The 21,112-nt window shown below is 43.1% G+C and overlaps 1 protein-coding gene across 1 annotated transcript in view; it reads left to right on the forward strand.

Annotated features, from left to right (window-relative positions):
- Positions 1–21,112, forward strand: part of dmxl2 (Dmx-like 2) — a 102,116-nt gene that overhangs the window by 64,516 nt on the left and 16,488 nt on the right. Inside the window, exons 33-43 of the mRNA XM_083997445.1 lie at positions 1,042–1,338; positions 2,118–2,309; positions 3,278–3,354; positions 5,146–5,276; positions 7,031–7,276; positions 14,078–14,268; positions 15,517–15,650; positions 15,770–15,855; positions 17,275–17,476; positions 18,894–19,011; positions 20,780–20,845. Coding sequence (XP_083853571.1) covers positions 1,042–1,338; positions 2,118–2,309; positions 3,278–3,354; positions 5,146–5,276; positions 7,031–7,276; positions 14,078–14,268; positions 15,517–15,650; positions 15,770–15,855; positions 17,275–17,476; positions 18,894–19,011; positions 20,780–20,845 — 1,740 coding nt within the window. The remainder of the gene's footprint in view (positions 1–1,041; positions 1,339–2,117; positions 2,310–3,277; positions 3,355–5,145; positions 5,277–7,030; positions 7,277–14,077; positions 14,269–15,516; positions 15,651–15,769; positions 15,856–17,274; positions 17,477–18,893; positions 19,012–20,779; positions 20,846–21,112) is intronic.

The raw sequence follows: 21,112 nt of genomic DNA on the forward strand, positions 1-21,112 counted from the left end.
CTGATCTGTTCCTTCCCTCCTTCTTTCTTTCCTTCCCTTTTCCCTTCTTTCCTTCCCTTTCCCCTTCCTTCTTTCCCTTCTTCTTTCCTTCTTCTTCCTTCCTTGAACGAATCTGTTCCCTCCCTCCATCTTTCTTTCTTTCCACAATCCTTTTTCCTTCCCTTCCTTCCTCTATTCTTCCTTCTTCTTCCTTCCTTGAACGAATCTGTTCCCTTCCTTCCTTCCTTCCTTCCTTCCTTCCTTCCTTCCTTCCTTCCTTCCTTCCTCTTTTGATCCAATTGACCTGATCTGTTCCCTCCCTCCCTCCATCTTTCTTTCCTTCCCTTTTCTCTTCCTTCTTTCCTCCCTTCTTTCCCTTCTTCCTTCCTTCCTTGAACGAATCTGTTCCCTCCCTCCATCTTTCTTTCTTTCCACAATCCTTTTTCCTTCCCTTCCTTCCTTCATTCTTCCTTCTTCTTCCTTCCTTGAACGAATCTGTTCCCTTCCTTCCTTCCTTCCTTCCTTCCTTCCTTCCTTCCTTCCTTCCTTCCTTCCTTCCTTCCTTCCTTCCTTTTTGACCCAATCAACCCAATCTGTTCCCTCCCTCCTTCTATCTTTCCTTCCTTTTCCCCTTCCTTCCTTCCTCCCATCTTTCCCTTTGGTCCTTCCTTCCTTCCTTCCTTCCTTCCTATCTTCCCTCCTTCCTTCCTTCCTTCCTTCCTTCCTTCCTTCCTTCCTTCCTTCCTTCCTTCCTTCCTTCCTTCCTTCCTTCCTTCCTTTTTGACCCAATTAACCCAATCTGTTCCCTCCCTCCTTCTATCTTTCCTTCCTTTTCCCCTTCCTTCTTTCCTCCTTCCTTTCTTAACCCAGGAGAACAACAGGAGGGTTAAATGTGAATATTTCTTTGTTCCTTTATGACAATAAACTGAGTCTCTCTTTGGTTTGTGGACAAAACAAGATGTTTGAGGACGTTGTCTGGTGGTTTGAGGAAACACTGACTGACGTTTTTCAACATTTTTAAACATCATTCATCATCCTAAGCGCTGTGGTTTTACCTGCCAGGTGGAGGGGAAGGAGGAGGAGGCGGAGGCGGAGCGCTGGAAAGAGCGCTCGGGGTCGGTGGACATATCGGACGAGGCTCTGGAGCAGACCGAGGCGGGAGCGTACGAGCGGCACCAGCTGGAGCGGCGGCGGCTGCAGGCCAAGCAGCAGCACTCGGAGCGCCGTAAGGCCTGGCTGAGGAAGAACCAGGCTCTGCTGCGGGTGTTTCTGTCCTACTGCAGCCTGCACGGAGCCAAGGGAGGAGGGGTCACCTCGGTCCGCATGGAGCTGCTGTTCCTGCTGCAGGAGAGCCAGCAGGTACACACACACACACACACACACACACACACACACACACACACACACACACACACACACACACACACACACACACATATACACACACACACACACACACACACACAGGCACATACACACACACACACACACATACACACACACACATGATGAAAATGTTAATTTCCAGGCCTGGAAAAATCTTGAAATCTTGGAAACTTAAGTACACCCCAAAAGTTTTGGAAAAGTCATTGCATCTTTTTTTTTTTAGAAATGTAACCACCGTTTCTAGATTTTTCTTTAAACTTTTTTTTTTTTTTTTGAGAAATTTTACCACGTTTTTCTAGAAAATATTTTACTTTTTTAAATAGAAATTTAACCACTTTTTCTAGATTTTTCCCCCAAACTTTTTTTGAGAAATTTTACCAGTTTCTTGTAGAATTTTTTTAAAAACCTTTTTGACAATGTTTAAGTTTTGAGAAAATATTTCATTTTTTTTTTTTTTTTTTAGAATTCTTACCACTTTTTTTCTATAATTTTTTTAAAAACTTTTTTTTTTGGAAAATTTGTATCAAAAAAGTCTTTTTTTCCAGAAATTTCTCAACAATATTTCCACAAATTCATGCCACTGGCCCTAATTTGAACATATACATTGACTAAAACAGTGATTTTCTTCAGTCTCAGAACAAATATATAGTATATGTGTGGCGGTGCCGCAGAGACAAGAGCTGGGACACCGGGTCATGTAAAGTCCTGGATGTTGGTTGGTTGAACCCTGTTTCCTCTCTCTCTGTCTTTAGGAGACGACGGTGAAGCAGCTGCAGTCTCCTCTGCCTCTTCCCACCACGCTGCCGCTGCTCTCCGCCTGCATCGCCCCCACCAAGACCGTCATCGCCAACCCCGTCCTGCACCTCAGCAACCACATCCACGACATCCTGCACACCGTCACGCTCATGGACACGACGCCGCACCCCGACAACCTGGACGACCGGGTCAGAACCACAACCACAACCACAACCACACTGCAAAAACTCTAAATGTGTCCAAGAATATTTGTCTTATATTTGTCTAAAATAAGACTCATCACCTAAAAATTTACTTGTTTTTAGATAATTTTCAATTGAAATAAGTAGAAAAATCTGCCAGTGAAAGCAAGTTTTTTGTGTTTGTAATAAGAAAGAAAAACTTGCTCCACTATCAGATTTTTCTACTTATTTCAAGTGAAAATCTGCTTGAAAGAAGTAAAAAGTGTCTAAAAACAAGCTGCTTTTTAATGTGATGAGTCTTATTTTTAGTATAATTTGATTTGTTTTGACTAGAAATAAGACAAATATTCTTGGTAAGATATTTGAGTTTTTGCAGTGTAGTATTAGCAGCAGTTACAACAATAAGAAAACTGACAGCAACCTGCATAAATATAAGAGAGGACAGAATACTAGCAGCATTTATATTAGTAAAAGATAAGAAATAAGAAAACAGATAACAATGCCATGCTGCGCTGCCTGCATGGCATTGTTATCTGCAAACAAAAACAAAAAAACTAATCTCTTTCCACTTAAAATAAGACTCATCACCTAAAAATGAACTTGTTTTTAAATAATTTTCACTTGTTTCAAACAAATTTTCACTTGAAATAAGTAGAAAAATCTGCCAGTGAAAGCAAGTTTTTTGTGCTTGTAATAAGAAAGAAAAACTTGCTCCACTATCAGATTTTTCTACTTATTTCAAGTGAAAATCTGCTTGAAAGAAGTAAAAAGTGTCTAAAAACAAGCTGCTTTTTATGTGATGAGTCTTATTTTAAGTAGAATGAGATTTGTTTTGACTAGAAATAAGACAAATATTCTTGGTAAGAGTTTGAGTTTTTGCAGTGCAGAACCGCTCGGTCTTCAGTCTGCACGCGTTTGTTCTTTTTATTTTGGATATTAAAGTGTGTGTTTGTGTTTGTGTGTGTCACCCTCAGGTAAACGCTCTCCACACGCTGGCTGCGTCTCTGTCTGCTTGTGTGTATCAGGCTCTGTGTGACAGCCACAGCTACAGGTAACTCACTCACCTCGTCCCTCTCTCTGCTCTTTACGGGTTTTATCTCTGATCCGGTGTCTAAACGTTGATACCGTTAAACCTCCTCAGCATTTTCCCCTTGGTGTTCGCTGTTAACCATCATGACCAATTAAAAATCACATTGTACAGTTCAGACGGAGTCGTTCAGAAACAGAATACCAAACACCGCATAAGAAGACTGAAACAATTACCAACATTAAAGGATAAATACCGTTTTTTACAACCTGGACCTTATTTCTAGCATAGAATACGATCATTTTACTCACCCAGATAACTTTGGTGTCATTTGGAGTTGTTTTGACGAAATTAGCCCCAGTGGAGCGGCGCGTATATCCGTATAATGCGAGAACACGGGGCACCCAATGCAGCCTCTAAATAACACATTATCTGCAGAGAAACTCTTCATTTCACCAATATTTAGTTCTGATAGGCTAGTGCTATTCCCCTCTGAGTCCGGGGTTAGCTGTTATCAACATCCGGGGTCTGTAGGTTGACCTACTGACCTCTGACCTGGATGATGTCATCTCTGAGCGCCGCCCGGCTCATTCTGATAATAATAATTCTGCTTCGGCATTCGGGTCCATTTTTATCTCAACTGGCCGGAGCTTTAGTGAGTCCAGGTTGAGGAGAGGAAGCCTGTGGAAGCTGAACTTCATCCAGCTGCTCATTTTGTTCTGACAAGGAGGAAACACGCAGAAACAAACCGTAGCATTAGCGTTAGCAACAAGCTCAGAGATGACATCATCCAGGTCAGAGGTCAGTAGGTCAACCTACAGACCCCGGATGTTGATAACAGCTAACCCCGGACTCAGAGGGGAATAGCACTAGCCTATCAGAACTAAATATTGGTGAAATGAAGGAGTTTCTCTGCAGATAATGTGTTATTTAGAGGCTGCATTCTGCTGCCCTGTAGACTCCATTATACGGATATACGCGCCTCTCCACTGGGGCTAATTTAATCAAAACGACTCCAAATGACACCAAAGTTATCTGGGTGAGTAAAATGATCGTATTTTATGCTAGAAATAAGGTCCAGGTTGTAAAAATTTTATTAACAACAAATATCTTATAAAACAAAAAAAAGTGCATTCCTCTCTTCTTCAGCCTGGTGTTTGTATTCATAAAGAGTTCAAAATGTGAAGATATCCCGTTTGTGTCATAAACACAGGAATATCAACTCTTGACTTGCTTCACTAATGTGACGTGTGTGTGTTTTTATAACATCTGCAAGAAAAAAAAAAGCATGCGCACAAGTCTACAACACACACAAGTTAGTGCTTCAAATCTACACTAGTTGTGTTTTTGTTGGGGAACGACTCACTTGATGTGCAACTTGCCGTCTTTTTTTTCTCTCTCTGACCAAACATCGCCCAAAAGAATAACATTTTACTATTATAAAATTGAAAACTCAACCACATATATGGTGCTGGACACACACTCATTATTTAGACATTAAATAAATGATATTTAATATTATATCAGGCCCCTATATGAGCACATTACACTTGTTTTTAATGACGGTAATGAAACCGACATCGTTGCTATTTTTAAGAAACGGCGGGAAACCTTATTACCGTCTTAACCGCCTGACTGTAGCTCTCTGACTCCATGACTGTGTTTCTCTGAAGTGTTGCTCATGTATATTTGATGTGGTCTGTGTGTGTGTGTGTGTGTGTGTGTGTGTGTGTGTGTGTGTGTGTGTGTGTGTGTGTGTGTGTGTGTGTGTGTGTGTGTGTGTGTGTGTGTGTGTGTGTGTGTGTGTGTGTGCAGCAGCCAGACCGAGGCCAACCAGTTCACTGGGATGGTTTACCAGGGTCTGCTGCTGAGCGAGAGGAAGCGGCTTCGCACCGAGAGCATCGAAGAGCACATCACTCCCAACTCCGCTCCGGCACAGTGGCCAGGTAACACACACACACACACACACACACACACACACACACACACACACACACACACACACACACAGAGTCGGCTTCAGAGAGCAGAGTGAGAGACAGAGCAGAGTGAGAAGCAGCAGTCTGTGTTTGTGCAGAGCGGCAGATGGTGTTCTATAATCGGAGCTTCACGGCCTCGGGGAAGGAAACGGATCACGCCATCGTGCAAATGTTGCAGAGACGCTTTCTGTATCGAGCAGAGACACTACATATATATATATATATATATATTATTTATATTTATATATATGTATACAAAGCAGAGTCTCAACCAGACTCTGGCCTCCGGTGCTGGACCGGGTCTGGCTGCAGGTTTGAGTAAATAAAAGAGAAAAGAGTCTCAATAAAAAATGTAGACAGAGATAAAAACTGCTATAAAATCCTCATGCATCAATATTTTTTCTGCTTTTTTTTCTGTTTTTGTTTTGTGCCTAAATCTCTTAAACCACTTCAGCTCTGCTCAAAACGACCAAAAGTTTAATCACAAACACATCAAACAAACACATCATCATATCCCCCAGCTCCTTGCACGCCCCAGCCAAATTCAAATGCCAGTTTGAATACATGATGTCACTGCTGTTTATGTAAAAAGCACAAAAAGAGATATGTTTTATTAAATGAATAGTAGGGGGGTTGCTGGTGATTAGGGTCTTGAATATGTCAAATACTAGCAACAACACTGATTTCATTGCATTAGTATTTTTAATGTGGTGTCAGATTTAAAACTTTGGACCTGAGGGTTAAACCAGTAAATGATGCTCTGGATCGACTCTGTTAAACAGCAACAACAGAACCAGTGGAGAGGAGTTTACTCTTCGCTGAGCAGGAGATTTGTTCTAAATGACATTAAATAAAAGCCTGTCCCATATACACTGCAAAAACTCAAACCTTATTTCTTGTCAAAATATCTCCACTTAACCTACGACTCATCACCTAAAAAATGAACTTGTTTTTAGATCATTTTCACTTGTTTTAAACAAATTTTTATTTAAAATAAGTAGAAAAATCTGCCAGTGAAAGGAAGTTTTTTGAGCTTGTAATAAGAAAGAAAAACTTGATGAGATTTTTCTACTTAAAGGGACAACGAGGAGTTTTGGAAAAGTGAAGTGTTTTCACACTACATTTATGAGCCTCCGCACCGTGAAATTCTTTGACCGGCGCAAGACAGACTCATGTTTTCATTCATCAAGAATTAAAGTCAGAGGTTGGAAGACGATCACATACCGTCGTAGTTCCCACCATAAACGGAGATTCGGCGGCGTTATTCTCATGACTCGCCACGAAACCGAAAGTAAAGAAACGCTGGTCGGCTCGACCAGCATTTCCACCACCACTAATAATAACAAAATAACCATAGAGACAAAACCATAGATTTATCTAAAATGGACCATTAACAAGTGGTAACGTAGATTCATCCACATTAATATGAGACTTTTTTATAACCAAATAGAAACTCCTTGTTGTCCCTTTAATTCAAATGAAAATCTGCTTGAAAGAAGTAAAAAGTGATTAAAAACAAGCTACTTTTTATGTGATGAGTCTTATTTTAAGTATTATGAGATTTGTTTTTGACTAGAAATAAGACAAATATTCTTGGTAAGAGTTTGAGTTTTTTCAGTGTAGACGCCTGTGTGTAGTGTAGTTCAGCAGCCCTGGTTTCTATTTTATAATTAACGGTGTATATGTGTGTGTTGTGTGTGTGTGTGTGTGTGTGTGTGCAGGCGTGTCGTCCCTCATCTCTCTGCTGACGTCGGCGCGGGAGGAGGACCAGCCGCGGCTCAACGTGCTGCTGTGCGAGGCGGTGGTGGCCGTTTACCTGGCGCTGCTCATCCACGGCCTGGGAACGCACAGCAGCAACGAGCTCTTCCGCCTCGCCGCGCATCCGCTCAACAACCGCATGTGGGCCGCCGTGTTCGGGGGCGGAGCCAAAGTCATCATCAAGCCAAAGAGACCCGAGGCCCCTCCAGGTAAAACCATCATTCACTGGTGAATTATTGATTATTGATGAGTTTATTGGTTTCTGTCGTCGCTGCTGCGTGAACTTCTTCCTCCCTCCACAGCCTCGGCTCTCCGTCCTTCTGCCTTTAGTAAAAAAAAAGGACAAGAAATCCGCCACTGCAGTGACAGTTAAAGGGACAGTTCAACATTTAGTCAGATCCTCCTCTCACCATATAAACCCCTATAGTCATAGCAGTAGGTTCGTTACCTTTAATTGTCGGTGCAAGCTATTTTTAGAACAGCGATAACCTACTGCTATGACTATAGGGATTATGGCAATGGGTGAATTTGCCAAAATGTTGAACTATCCCTTTAAAGTAATACACCAACATTTTTTTTCCGTGTCTTGCCTCACTCCAGAGTCCATGACCAGCAGATAGACACCGTCCTTTCGACTGTGCATGCATTAACAAGGGAGATAGAGCCGTATCGCCGTAATTAGCTTAGCTCAAACACTGGAAGTGTATAGGTAGTGTTAGCCCGCCTCCACCTAAAGTCGCTAATTAGCTTAGCTCAAACACTGGAAGTGTATAGGTAGTGTTAGCCTGCCTCCACCTAAAGTCACTAATTAGCTTAGCTCAAACAATGGAAGTGTATGGGTAGTGTTAGCCTGCCTCCACCTAAAGTCGCTAATTAGCTTAGCTCAAACACTGGAAGTGTATGGGTAGTGTTAGCCTGCCTCCTACCCGAGCCGAAATCAGCAGTCAGAAGCTGATTTCATTTTAGCTCTAAACTCTGTAAATATTTCACTTTATCAACATTTCAGACATGTTTAGGTGAGAAAGTAGCCGTTTAGATCAGCAGTGTGTCGTTAATTTGTCTAAATTCCAGCTGTTTACAATTTTGTTGGGATGAATTCGGCGCTACTCAAGCTAGCCGTTGTGACCAACGCACTTCCGGTTACTTTCACAAAATAAAACACCCGTTTCCCTTTACATACAGAAAACCATGACGATAGAATTTGTGCTTTTACTTTGAAACAGGAAGCTAACCTACCCTCGATGTAGCTAGCTTGAACCAAAATAAAGCGTCTTTGCTTGAACCCTCCGTTTTGACCGATCTCGTCCCGTTAGCGGCATTTGACCGCTCAAGATGCCTTACCGGAGAGTTTTGTCAGCTCTGAGACCAAGATCGGCCCGCCGGTTTCCGTTTAGAGTTGCTGAAGAGTTTCTCTGATGACTTTAGGTGGAGGCAGGCTAACACTACCCATACACTTCCAGTGTTTGAGCTAAGCTAATTAGCAACTTTAGGTGGAGGCAGGCTAACACTACCTATACACTTCCAGTGTTTGAGCTAAGCTAATTAGCGACTTTAGGTGGAGGCAGGCTAACACTACCTATACACTTCCAGTGTTTGAGCTAAGCTAATTAGCGACTTTAGGTAGGAGGCAGGCTAACACTACCTATACACTTCCAGTGTTTGAGCTAAGCTAATTATGGCGATACGGCTCTATCTCCCTTGTTACTGCACGCACAGTCGAAAGGATGGTGTCTATCTGCTGGTCATGGACTCGGGAGTGAGGCAAGACATGAAAAAAAAAAAGTTGAACTATCCCTTTAAACTTTGCCTGCTAAAAACCATGCAGTGTGCAGATTGCTTGTCCTTATTTTGTAGGTTTGCACTCGGCACCTCTCTGGATGTTCGTCCTCCTTCTGCCTTCATCATCATCCTCCTCCTCTTGTTGTTTTCTTCCTCCACTCGTTGATCTGAAGCTCCCTGTGGCTCACATTAGTCCACAGATATGAACCTACAGATACAGTTCAGTGGCGTCGTGCTGCTGCTGTGTCGTGTCGGTGTCGTGTCGGTGTGTTGAGTTGTGTGAGTGTTGCCTCTGCCCTGTGTCCCAGTGCCAGCTGACTTTGAGGCAGCCAGGCCAGAGGAGCCTCAAGTCCAGACAGGAAGACCAGAGCAGAGCAGCCTCAGCCCAAACCCCACTGCTCCCAAACGACCCCCCCTTCCTCCTCATCCTCTTCCTCCTCCTCCTCCCTCCTCCTCCCTCCCCAGGGCGGCGGGGGCCGGCGGCTGTGAGTAACGGGGCCGCTGGCGGTGGATTGCGGTGCTGGTTTGCTGGTTTGCTGGTTTGCAGGATTGCAGTGCATGGTTTGTTTGGTTCTCGTGCAGGTTTTTGCATTTGGTTTGGTGCGAAATGCTTTAACACTGAATGCCCCATTCCAGACCAGCAGCCAGTCACTAGTGCTATGAGGACGGTTCTGTGTGTGTGTGTGTTCGGTGTTATGACAAACCCACAGCTGTGTGTGTAGGTGTGTGTGTGCGTGCACTGCAAAAACCCAAAATCTTTCCAAGAATATTTGTCTTATTTCTTGTCAAAATGTCTCATTTCTAGTCAAAACTAATCTCTTTCCACTTAAAATAAGACTCATCGCCTAAAAATTAACTTGTTTTTAGATCATTTTCACTTGTTTCAAACTAATTTTCACTTGACATACAGTAAGTAGAAAAATCTGCCAGTGAAAGCAAGTTTTTTGTGCTTGTAATAAGAAAGAAAAACTTGCTCCACTATCAGATTTTTCTACTTATTTCAAGTGAAAATCTGCTTGAAAGAAGTAAAAAGTGTCTAAAAACAAGCTGCTTTTTAATGTGATGAGTCTTATTTTAAGTAGAATGAGATTTGTTTTGACTAGAAATAAGACAAATATTCTTGGTAAGATTTTGAGTTTTTGCAGTGTATAAGAAGTCCACAGCTGTGTGTGTGTGTAGGTGTGTGTTTGTGTGTGTGTCTGTGTGTGTGTGTGTGTTCTGCATTGCATGCACATGTTGTAACTCATCTCATTGTGTCGTCTCTGCTGTGCCACTGAAGCCTCTGTTGGACCCAGACAGGACAGTCCAGAGTCCAGAGAGCAGCAGCCTCAGTCTGACTCTGACTCTGAGACTAAACCAGGTACAACCCCCCCATGCCCCCCCCCACTAGTCCACTAGTACATACATATATATATTACTAGTCCTGTCTGTGTGTGTAGATCACAGATGCTGATAGAAGCTCCTGTGACTGTCAGAGGTTTAGATGTGAAGTCAGAGTCCACACTACTCCGTCTACGTCTCCGTCTACGTCGTCGTGGTTCAGCTCTGACCGACAGAACCAAAACCCTCCGATCCATCCTGGGATGCACCGATCAGATATCGATATCGATATGCACATTTCTGAGTGATAATATGCAACATTCACCTTGATTTAGCCCTATTTGTGTAGCCAATTTTGCTCTTGCGAGAAAAATACGCAATCTTGAGGTGCTGAGCGGGGGTCCATGAATCCATGCATTTACCGCGACTACTGAAACCATGGAGACGTAAACATAAAATTCCACCAGAAGAGCAAAACCGGCTTACGTTTTTGACGTTCGGAAAAAGGTGGATAACTTAAAGCAGAAGTGAGTGATCCGGTCGTTTTCGCTAATGCTGCGTTCCAGGCAGGCTTTTGAAATCGTAAATTACAGCTTCAAGTCACAACTTACGACTTTGTAGCGTTCCAGGCAACCCACTCGTGTTTCTCCGACCTGTTTTACCGGTGAAAGTCACTATAACGGCCACTCGTAACTTCTGACCGGTGAACTCGTACCAGATCGAACTGGTACGACTTCACGGTCGGAAAAATACGAGTTTCCTTGAACGCACCATAACAGTCCTCGTCCCTACGTCGCCACATTCACGGCGTTCCTTGGCTGCACACACAGCCCTGCATGCCGTTCTCTCTCCTCATTGGATAAAAACTGTAGGATACGATAAATGTTTTCTCCTCGACTCAGAGCAGAGCAGAGTGACTGACAGACCCGTGTTTCAGTCCAAACACTCTATGTAAGTGATTGCTGTCGGAAGATATAACTATTTAAGACTTATATTAACACAAATATATCACTTACTTCTGCTTTAAATGAAATAAATGTAATGCAGACTGATGTGTTCATTGTAAAACATTAATTTATTGATGTTAATGTGGTGATTTCTGTATGTATAGGCTACAGAGCCCTGAGGTAGATACACACAGGAATACACACATGAAGCTTCACTTTTAATTCAAACTAACTAACCCTACTGATGCAGGTGTTAGATTTCATCAATGAGACCAACATTTATCTCCTAAAAAGAAGTTAACCTGCTGGTGGTAAACCTCTAAAAACCTGCGGGTAAGTTAATTAGCGATGGTTTTCTCCCCCGGGATGACGACGGAGGTTGGCCGGTCGAGCAGCTCTACAGATCTAAACAGTTACAGATCTAAACAGTTACTTTAAGTTACTTTCCGGCTTTGACATCAACGAGAAGCCCAATCAGAAATCGTGTTTTTTTTCCTCTCCCGGTGAATTCAAGGGGGGAGGAGGCGAGAGTGAAGTTCTTTGGCCGGAAAAACATTAAGTGACAAAGTGACGATTTTACAGTCGAGAGTTTGTCCATTATTGTGTTTTATTTTGAAATTTATTTGACTTCCTGTTTGGGACGATTCAGTCTACGTTGATATATTGATGTGAACTGCGAGTGCTGGCAAAAATAGACCTGGTGAGTGCATTGCATGCTGGGAAATGCACTGAATGACGCAGACGGAGACGTGTGGAAGCTGTGGATCAGGACACAGTGTGTTAGATACGAGCTGCTGTTCAGACTGAGGCAGAGTCAGAGCAGAAGAGTGTGAAGCCTCTTCTTCATCCTCCTCTTCATCATCCACTAACGAAGGGCCATCTTTAAACACAACATGCTGCGTTGTGCGTTCACTGTCGGTCGCTCTCCATCGTGTGTTTGCCTCCTTCAGCGGCTGCAGAAACTAAAGAATAAAGAAAAATGAAATGAAATGAAATGAAATGAAATGAAATGAAATGAAACGCTTTGAAGCTCAGTTCATCATCATCCTTGTTGTTGTTGTTGTTGATGTTTGATGTGTCCTCTGTGTGTATCCTGTGTCACACACTCTACATCAAATGTTTGCTGTGTGTGTGTCTAACTGCACTGTCTTGTCTGTGTGTGTCTTGTCTCGTTGTGTCAGAGATAGTTGTCGTCGTCGTCCAGGATAACGGTGCAGGTTTGTGTGTCTGTGTGTGTGTGTCTTGCTGTCAGCTTCACCCTCACTGTTTGTGCATCTTCTCTCCAACTGTGTTGTGTTGTATTGATCTCCATGTGTGTGTGTGTGTGTGTGCACTACAAAAACTCAAAATCTTACCAAGAATATTTGTCTTATTTCTAGTCAAAACAAATCTCATTCCACTTAAAATAAGACTCATCACCTAAAAAGCAGCTTGTTTTTAGACACTTTTTACTTTTTTCAAGCAGATTTTCACTTGAATTAAAGGGCAACTTCGGTTTTTTTCAACCTGGGTCCTGTTTTCATATGTTTTTCTGTATATGTGAGTGATGGATAATACTTTTATTGAGGTGGCTCCAGTATTGAGCCCGGCAGGCAGCCTGCAGCCCAGCTAACGCTCTTACATGGGGCAAGTGGCTCCCGTCAAAGTTCGCGGTATAAACAGGCATTTTTTTCAAACTGACAGGCCCAGATAGTTACAATGAGTGTCCGACAACATACCAGACCCTGTGGTCGGCACGGCCTCGCTGAAATTGTCAGCCCCCGCGCTGGAATCTTGATTGAAACTCAATGTAGGCTACGGTATGGAAGCTCAGCGGCGCTGTTTTCAACTGGTTCAACTCGACCGCAGCAGGAGGGGTGTGTTTGATTTCAGCTCCGGGCCAGACCGTTGCGCGGCTTGCTTGTGTGCCTGCGGGGGCGGGGCTCATTGGGGCTCATAGACACCGCTCCGTTCAAACCTGGTGCTGAGTGTAAACACACCCCACCGGCACAGAGCGTAGAGAGAGAAGGAGACGGAGACGGAGAGCTGCAGCTACTGCTACAAAGGTGGCTGTTTAACGTGGATAGATCTCCATGGTAATTTATTATTTATGTTCAGAGTTTCATCCTAAAATCAGCTGTAAAAACGCGGATGTTACACTATTACAGCTGGCGGCACCTTTACTTTGCAGTGGATGTGGATCAGGACGGGGCGTTTGACCGGAGGGAGAGATACGTATCCCCGCGGCCGCCTCAACCCAAATTTTGGCCAGAAAAAACCCTGAATACGTTAATTTCTCCTTTCTAGTATGTTGTCGGACATTCATTGTAACTATCTGAGCCTGTCAGTTTGAAAAAAATGCTCGTTTACGGCGAACTTTGACGGGAGCCACTTGCCCCATGCAAGAGCATCAGCTGGGCTGCAGGCTGCCTGCCCGGCTCAATACTGGAGCCACCTCAAAAAAAATATTATCCATCACTCACATCTACAGAAAAACATATGAAAACAGGGCCCAGGTTGAAAAAAACCGAAGTTGCCCTTTAAGTAGAAAAATCTGATAGTGGAGCAAGTTTTTCTTTCTTATTACACAAAAGCATAAAAAACTTGCTTCCACTGGCAGATTTTTCTACTTATTTCAAGTGAAAATGTGTTTGAAACAAGTGAAAATGATCTAAAAACAAGTTCATTTTTAGGTGATGAGTCTTATTTTAAGAGGAAAGAGATTAGTTTTGACTAGAAATTAGACATTTTGACAAGAAATAAGACAAATATTCTTGGAAAGATTTTGAGTTTTTGCAGCGTGTGTGTGTGTGTGTGTGTGTGTGTGTGTGTGTGTGTGTGTGTGCTGTGACTCTGCAGACGGAGCAGGACGAGCAGCTGCTTCATCACTTCCTGTTGATCTTTGTCCTGATCTTCATCGTTTCTCTGCTGCTGATTAACCATCCTCCTCCTCCTCCTCCTCCTCCTCCTCCTCCCCCCCTCCAGCCGCGCCCCCCCAGCCCCCGGCGGAGGACGTGGACCGGTACCGACGGAGGTTCAACATGCGGATGCTGGTCCCGGGGCGTCCGGTGAAGGAGACGCCGGCCAACCCCCCCCCTGTCCCCGCAGAGAGACCGGCCTACAGGGAGAAGTTCATCCCCCCAGAGCTCAGCATGTGGGACTACTTCGTAGCCAAGGTGAGAGATTCAAAAGGTTTAATCTGGATCAAAATTGTCCAGATTTTGAAATCCCTTTTTTTTTTAAAAGAGGTTTTACATGACATTACAGTGTTTATCTGGACCTAACCAACTCACGTATCCCTCCGCCCAGGGTTAGCGCCCGCCGATCAGCAGTTGGTTAGGTCCAAATAAAAACTGTGTTTTTCCTGCACTTTGAGGGGCTGGAAAAAATTATATTATAGCGAACAATGGAACTGTGTATTTTTTTTCAGGTAAAACCTCTTTTAGGCCGTGAACATGCAAAATCAACATCAATCCGTCAACATTTTGTCAAATTGTCCCATTGCCATAATCCCTATAGTCTTAGCAGTAGGTTCGTTACAGTGCACAGCATGGGGCCTTTAATTGTCGGTGCAAGCTATTTCTAGAACGGCGGAGCAGAGCCGTGAGCTGCTCAGAGCTACACTACGGAGGCTCATTATGGGATTTCTTGGTTTCCCTCATCAAACTCATCAAATACACAATCCAACAACTCCACAACGCTCTGGTGGACAAGTTGTGACCTGCACATTCACCACGCTATGAGATAATAACACAACGTTCATTTTTCATCAAGCAGTCTCTGTATTTACAATTGAAATAAATTAAAAAAGGAAATATACAGTACATTAGTGAAATTGTGAATATTTCCCCATATGTTTCAAATTCAAACTTCATATTTCATTAAATTCAGTTTGGGGAAAAGTTTTTCAGTTGTGGAATATTCAAAGGTTAACTTTATTTACTAATCATTGTTATGGTTTAAAAATTAGGTATGAAATATAAATCAATAAATGTATATATACTAAATATTGTCTATTTGACCAGTTTGAATTTAATTTAAATCGCATTTTGTTCCTGAATCCACCAAGCTGCTGGGATCAGAATAATCCTGTTTTTTTGGATCAAAGTTTTCCCGATCCAACTAAAAGGTTTTGAACAACACAAACTGAGGGTTTGATCCAGATTAAAACTAAAACTGGATCACGTGATCTAATCCGATCTCAGAATCTGTTTTTGGTTTTGAAACAACCCGTTTTCAAGATTTGATCCAATTCATTATTCAAAATACGATTGGGTAACTTTTGAACAACTGGGCCCTGAGCTTCACTGTTTCCTTCTTCCTGCACTTTCTCATTTTTTCATCTCCTCCGTCTTCATCCCCCTCCCTCTCTCTCCTCCTTTCTCCTCCTCCATCTTTACCTCCTCCCTCTCTCTCTCTCTCAGCCCTTCCTGCCGCTCTCCGACAGCAACGCTCTGTGCGACTCGGACGAGAGCGGAGCGGAGGACGACGAAGACGACGACGACGCCTTCCTGTCGGACACACAGATCACCGAGCACTCGGACCCCAACTCCTACAGGTAGGACCACCTTCGACCTCTGACCTCTGACCTTCGACCTCGCTCCGCCGCCACATGTCCAGGTCTGGAGCCGCTGCCTCAGGTTTAACCTCCTCCTCTCTCTGTGTGTGTGTGTGTAGCTGGGCTCTGATCCGCCTCGTCATGGTCAAACTGGCTCATCACAACGTCAAGAACTTCCTGCCGCTGACCGGCCTCGACTTCACAGGTAACACCTCATCATTCAACCTGCTCTGTGCTGCTGTCTGTTTATCTAAAGCCTGGACTACACAAATACGATATATTCCTAAACGCACATGTTTCTGTCCATTGGGCCTCTCAACCACACCAACACGGCCATTTCACTCACATGAACAGAGATATTTTTAAACGGATAAAAAAGTGGAGAAATAAAAAAAAATAACGGATTGAGTGGATCCGTGTAGCGATGTTAAACAGAGCTGGTGTTGACGCCATGACGTCAAGCGCCTAGCGACAAGCCGTTCGCCACAACAATGGCCGACATGTAGCCTACTGGGCATGGATCTATTATAATACATCCATGGTACCGGGCTATCTATCTACGTGTGCTCTGCTCTTTCAGGTCTCATCTCAGCTCTACACATGAACGTAACGTTGTTGCATCAGCTGCACTCCACCGCTACGCAAAGGCGTCTGCTGCTGCGCCCGATATTACTGGATAGCCCCCATCGACTGTAAAAAGAATGGCCGTAGCATCCGCGACGTCACCCATTGGTTATGGGGAGTCGTTTTTGTGACTCAAATATGGCGGCCTGAACAGCGCCATGTTGGATTTTGGTGCAAACTCAACGGGTCAACCGGTCGAGAAACCTCCCACTGGCCTTACAGTCTATGCTCCGGACCTGTCACTCAACGTTTCCGTGCCCTAATTGGCCAGAGTTTTAACCTAATAACAGTAAAACGGTAGAGTTAAAAAAAAAATTCACCCCCCTCAGAGTGTGTGTGGGGGTAGAAACTATCGATTGAGACGAAAAAACGTTCTGACACCAGGCTTTTAACATGTTTATTGAGGATGTAAAGTTGGCAACATGGGGGTCTATGGAGAATGCTGCTTTCTGACACCAGCCCCCAGAGGAAGAAGAGGGGATTGCAGTTTGTTGAACGCGGAAGTGACTTCACTTCTCAGACCCACAAATGCCCCCTTGAATATTACTGGATAGCCCCAAGCATCCACGGTTTAAAATACGTCCTTCTTCTGTGTGTCCGTGAAGGTTCTCAGTCATCCAGGTCATCTTATTCTTGTGGAGTTGTAGTAAAAGGCAGCTGGACTTCTTATCTTGTTTGAAGAAGTTCCGAACTGAAGAAGCCTCTTGGATGAGGGGCGAAACGTCTTCAAACAAGATGAGAAGTCCAGTTGCCTTTTACTACAACTCCACAAGAATTTTTCTCCTGTGGTATTTTACATTTTGCTCATCGCCACCTAGCGGCCGGGCGTGGCGTTTCAGGCTTCAGAGGCGATCCTTTTCAGTTTTGCCTCTTCGTATGGACAGAGATATTTCTGTGTTGTGGACAGAGATTTCTTTTTAAAACAAGAACGAAAATATCTACGTAAATAAATATCCATATACGTGTCGTCCAGGCCTAAGTGTGTGTGTGTGTGTGACAGACCTGCCCGTCACCTCGCCCCTCGGCAACGCCGTGCTGAAGACTCTGGAGAACTGGGAGCAGCTTCTGCTCGAGCGCATGAACAAGTTCGACGGTCCGCCTCCCAACTACATCAACACGTTCCCGACGGACCTGAGCGCCGGAGGAGGACCGGCCATCCTGAGGCACAAGGCCATGCTAGAGCCAGACAACACACCCTTCAAGTGAGGAGCACCACACACACACACACAACAACACACACACACACACACATACACACACACACACACACACACACACAATAACACAGACACATCAACATCAACAACACAAGTCATTAAATGTGATGTTCTGACTCCTGTACTTTTAATCACAGATCAGAATCTGATCCTGAACCTGAACCAGAGGAGGTTTTTTTTTTTTTTTTCATGTCTTGCCTCACTCCTGAGTCCATGACCAGCAGATAGACACCATCCTTTCGACTGTGCGTGCAGTAACCATGGAGATAGAGCCGTATCGCCGTAATTAGCTTAGCTCAAACGCTGGAAGTGTATGGGTAGTGTTAGCCTGCCTCCACCTAAAATTGCTAATTAGCTTAGCTCAAACACTGGAAGTGAATGGGTAGTGTTAGCCTGCCTCCACCTAAAGTCGCTAATTAGCTTAGCTCAAACACTGGAAGTGTATAGGTAGTGTTAGCCTGCCTCCACATAAAGTTGCTAATTAGCTTAGCTCAAACACTGGAAGTGTATGGGTAGTGTTAGCCTGCCTCCTACATGAGCTGAAATCAGCAGTCAGAAGCTGATTTCATTTTAGCTCTAAACTCTGTAAATATATCACTTTATCCACATTTCAAACATGTTTAGGAGAGAAAGTAGCCGTTTAGATCAGCAGTGTGTCGTTAATTTGTCTAAATACCAGCTGTTTACAATTTTGTTGGGACGAATTTGGCGCTACTCAAGCTAGCCGTTGTGACCAACGCACTTCCGGTTACTTTCACAAAATAAAACACCCGTTGCCCTTTACATACAGAAAACCATGACGATAGAATTTGTGCTTTTACTTTGAAATAGGAAGCTAACCTACCCTCGATGTAGCTAGCTTAAACCAAAATAAAGCGTCTTCGCTTGAACCCTCCGTTTTGACCGATCTGGTCCCGTTAGCGGCATTTGACCGCTCAAGATGCCTTACCGGAGAGTTTTGTCAGCTCTGAGACCAAGATCGGCCCGCCGGTTTCCGTTTAGAGTTGCTGAAGAGTTTCTCTGATGACTTTAGGTGGAGGCAGGCTAACACTACCCATACACTGTGTATGGGTAGTGTTAGCCTGCCTCCTACCTAAAGTCGCTAATTAGCTTAGCTCAAACACTGGAAGTGTATGAGCTAAGCTAATTAGCGACTTTAGGTGGAGGCAGGCTAACACTACCTATACACTTCCAGTGTTTGAGCTAAGCTAATTACGGCGATACGACTCTATCTCCCTTGTTACTGCACGCACAGTCGAAAGGATGGTGTCTATCTGCTGGTCATGGACTCGGGAGTGAAGCAAGACACGGGGGAAAATAATGTTGGCGTATCCCTTTAATGGACTTTAATGGTTTGATGTGATGAAGTGAATTTATTTTATTTTATTTTTCTCTCCTCTAGGACCAAGAACCATCAGTCGTTTCCCGCCCGGCGTCTGTGGCACTTCCTGGTCAAACAGGAAGTTCTTCAGGAGACGTTGATCCGTTACATCTTCACCAAGAAGAGGAAGCAGAGTGAGGTGAGATGAGTCTGTGTGTGTTTCCTCCACTTCAACACTCGCCGTCTTAGTTCATATCCACACTGTGGCTTTGTTCTTTTGTTCATTCACTCATTTGTTTATTTATTTAGTTCACCTCGGCCCAGTCGTTCATAAAACATTCATTATCAGAGGTCATGAAGTTATAAGTGGAGCTACTGAAACTGAACTGAGCTTAATGTTCTAATAATCACATGATAATAGTTGATTAGTTCAATATGTTTAGTCGTTAAATGAGCGGCGTGCAGCAAAGAAACATCGTCTTTATCAGAGGAAATATGTCTGCAAATATGAAACAGAACTAAATCTGTTCAATATATATTTTAATTTCATCTCTGTTGTTGCACTGTAAAAACTCAAAATCTTTCCAAGAATATTTGTCTTATTTCTTGTCAAAATGTCTCATTTCTAGTCAAAACTAATCTCTTTCCACTTAAAATAAGACTCATCACCTAAAAATTAACTTGTTTTTAGATCATTTTCACTTGTTTCAAACTAATTTTCAATTGAAATAAGTAGAAAAATCTGCCAGTGAAAGCAAGTTTTTTATGTTTGTAATAAGAAAGAAAAACTTGCTACACTATCAGATTTTTCTACTTATTTCAAGTGAAAATATGCATGAAATAAGTAAAAAGTGTCTAAAAACAAGCTACTTTTTAATGTGATGAGTCTTATTTTTAGTATAATTAGATTTGTTTTGACTAGAAATTACATTTTAACTAGAAATAAGACAAATATTCTTGGTAAGATTTTGAGTTTTTGCAGTGTGTAGCACATCACAAAGATACAAGAGTCACAATACTTTATTGTCGTCGTTGTCACCGAAGAACATGAGGTTTAGCAACAGTTCGTCCATAAAGCAGCACCTGTAAGACATAAATAATGTGCTAAGTGCATTAAAACAACCTTAAAATAGTCATAATAACCCACACAGTTTGTTTCAGACACTTGATGATTCACTGAGCTCGTTAAACTGACCATCACCATCATCATTAATGAGGGTCCATAAACACTAGGGGTGGGAATCTTTTACTATCTCACGATTAGATTTGATTCTGAGTTTTGGGGCTACGATTCGATTCAAAATCAATAGACTGAAGCAGAAATCATTAGGAATCAAATCGTTTTGAATCGAAAATCGATGTGCAAAGGATCCTCATGATCTCCTCCAGTCTGCTTTGCAAGACAGAACGACTAAAGTGTCTTTTTCACATTTATTGAGTTTTAAACATTTATCCATGCTTAGATGGAATTGTTGAAACTGTTGCATAAAAGCAATATCACATATTGCTTAAGTAACAAAATTAAAAGTGCCTCTTTATTTATTTTTTTTAAATAGTGCAGTTAAACATGCTGCCTTTTTAAATTCTAAGGAAATGGATTTTCTGAGACTCACACTGAGCTGCTGCTAGTTTTTAAAGCTCTTATCTTTGCTTTGACTCCTCAGACAGTTCGCTCTTATCTCTGATGTCTGCAGCTCTCTATTTATATTGTTATGTAATAATCACTGTCAGACACTTCACTGCTGCATGTGACACACACACACACACACACCTGTTTTACACTGCTACACCGTTTATCACCAAATATTCATCAAAGATTTTTTATTGTTTTCTTTTCATTCCATGTTTTATTTTTCTGTGTTTGTGCATGTGTTTGTGTTTGTGTTTGTGTTGTGTTGTGTTGTGTTGTGCTGTGTTGTGTTGTGTGTCCTTGTGTCTATATTGCCTCTGTGTGTGTTGTTGTGTAGCCTGTAGAGAACCATATGGACCGTTTAAGCCCAAACTGCATAGCAGGAGCTAGCAGTCCCTCCAAGGTAGTATCACTTCCTACAGTCCAGTCCAGGCCCGGCTCTCTCTGTCTGTCTGTCAGGAGGAGTCGCTGCAGAGGAGGAGCAGGAGGAGCAGAGGAGCAGGAGGAGCAGAAGGAGGGAACTGGAGAGTCAGCAGAGGGTCAGAGGGTCAGGTTTAGATGTTCAGGTTTAGACGTTAAAGGTTCAGATGTTCAGGTTTAGACCTTCAGGTTCAGAAGTTCAGGTTTAGACCTTCAGGTTCAGAAGTTCAGGTTTAGACGTTCGGGTTTA

This window comes from Trachurus trachurus (genome assembly GCF_905171665.1).
Source record: "Trachurus trachurus genome assembly, chromosome: 3".
Taxonomy (NCBI): Eukaryota; Metazoa; Chordata; class Actinopteri; order Carangiformes; family Carangidae; genus Trachurus; species Trachurus trachurus.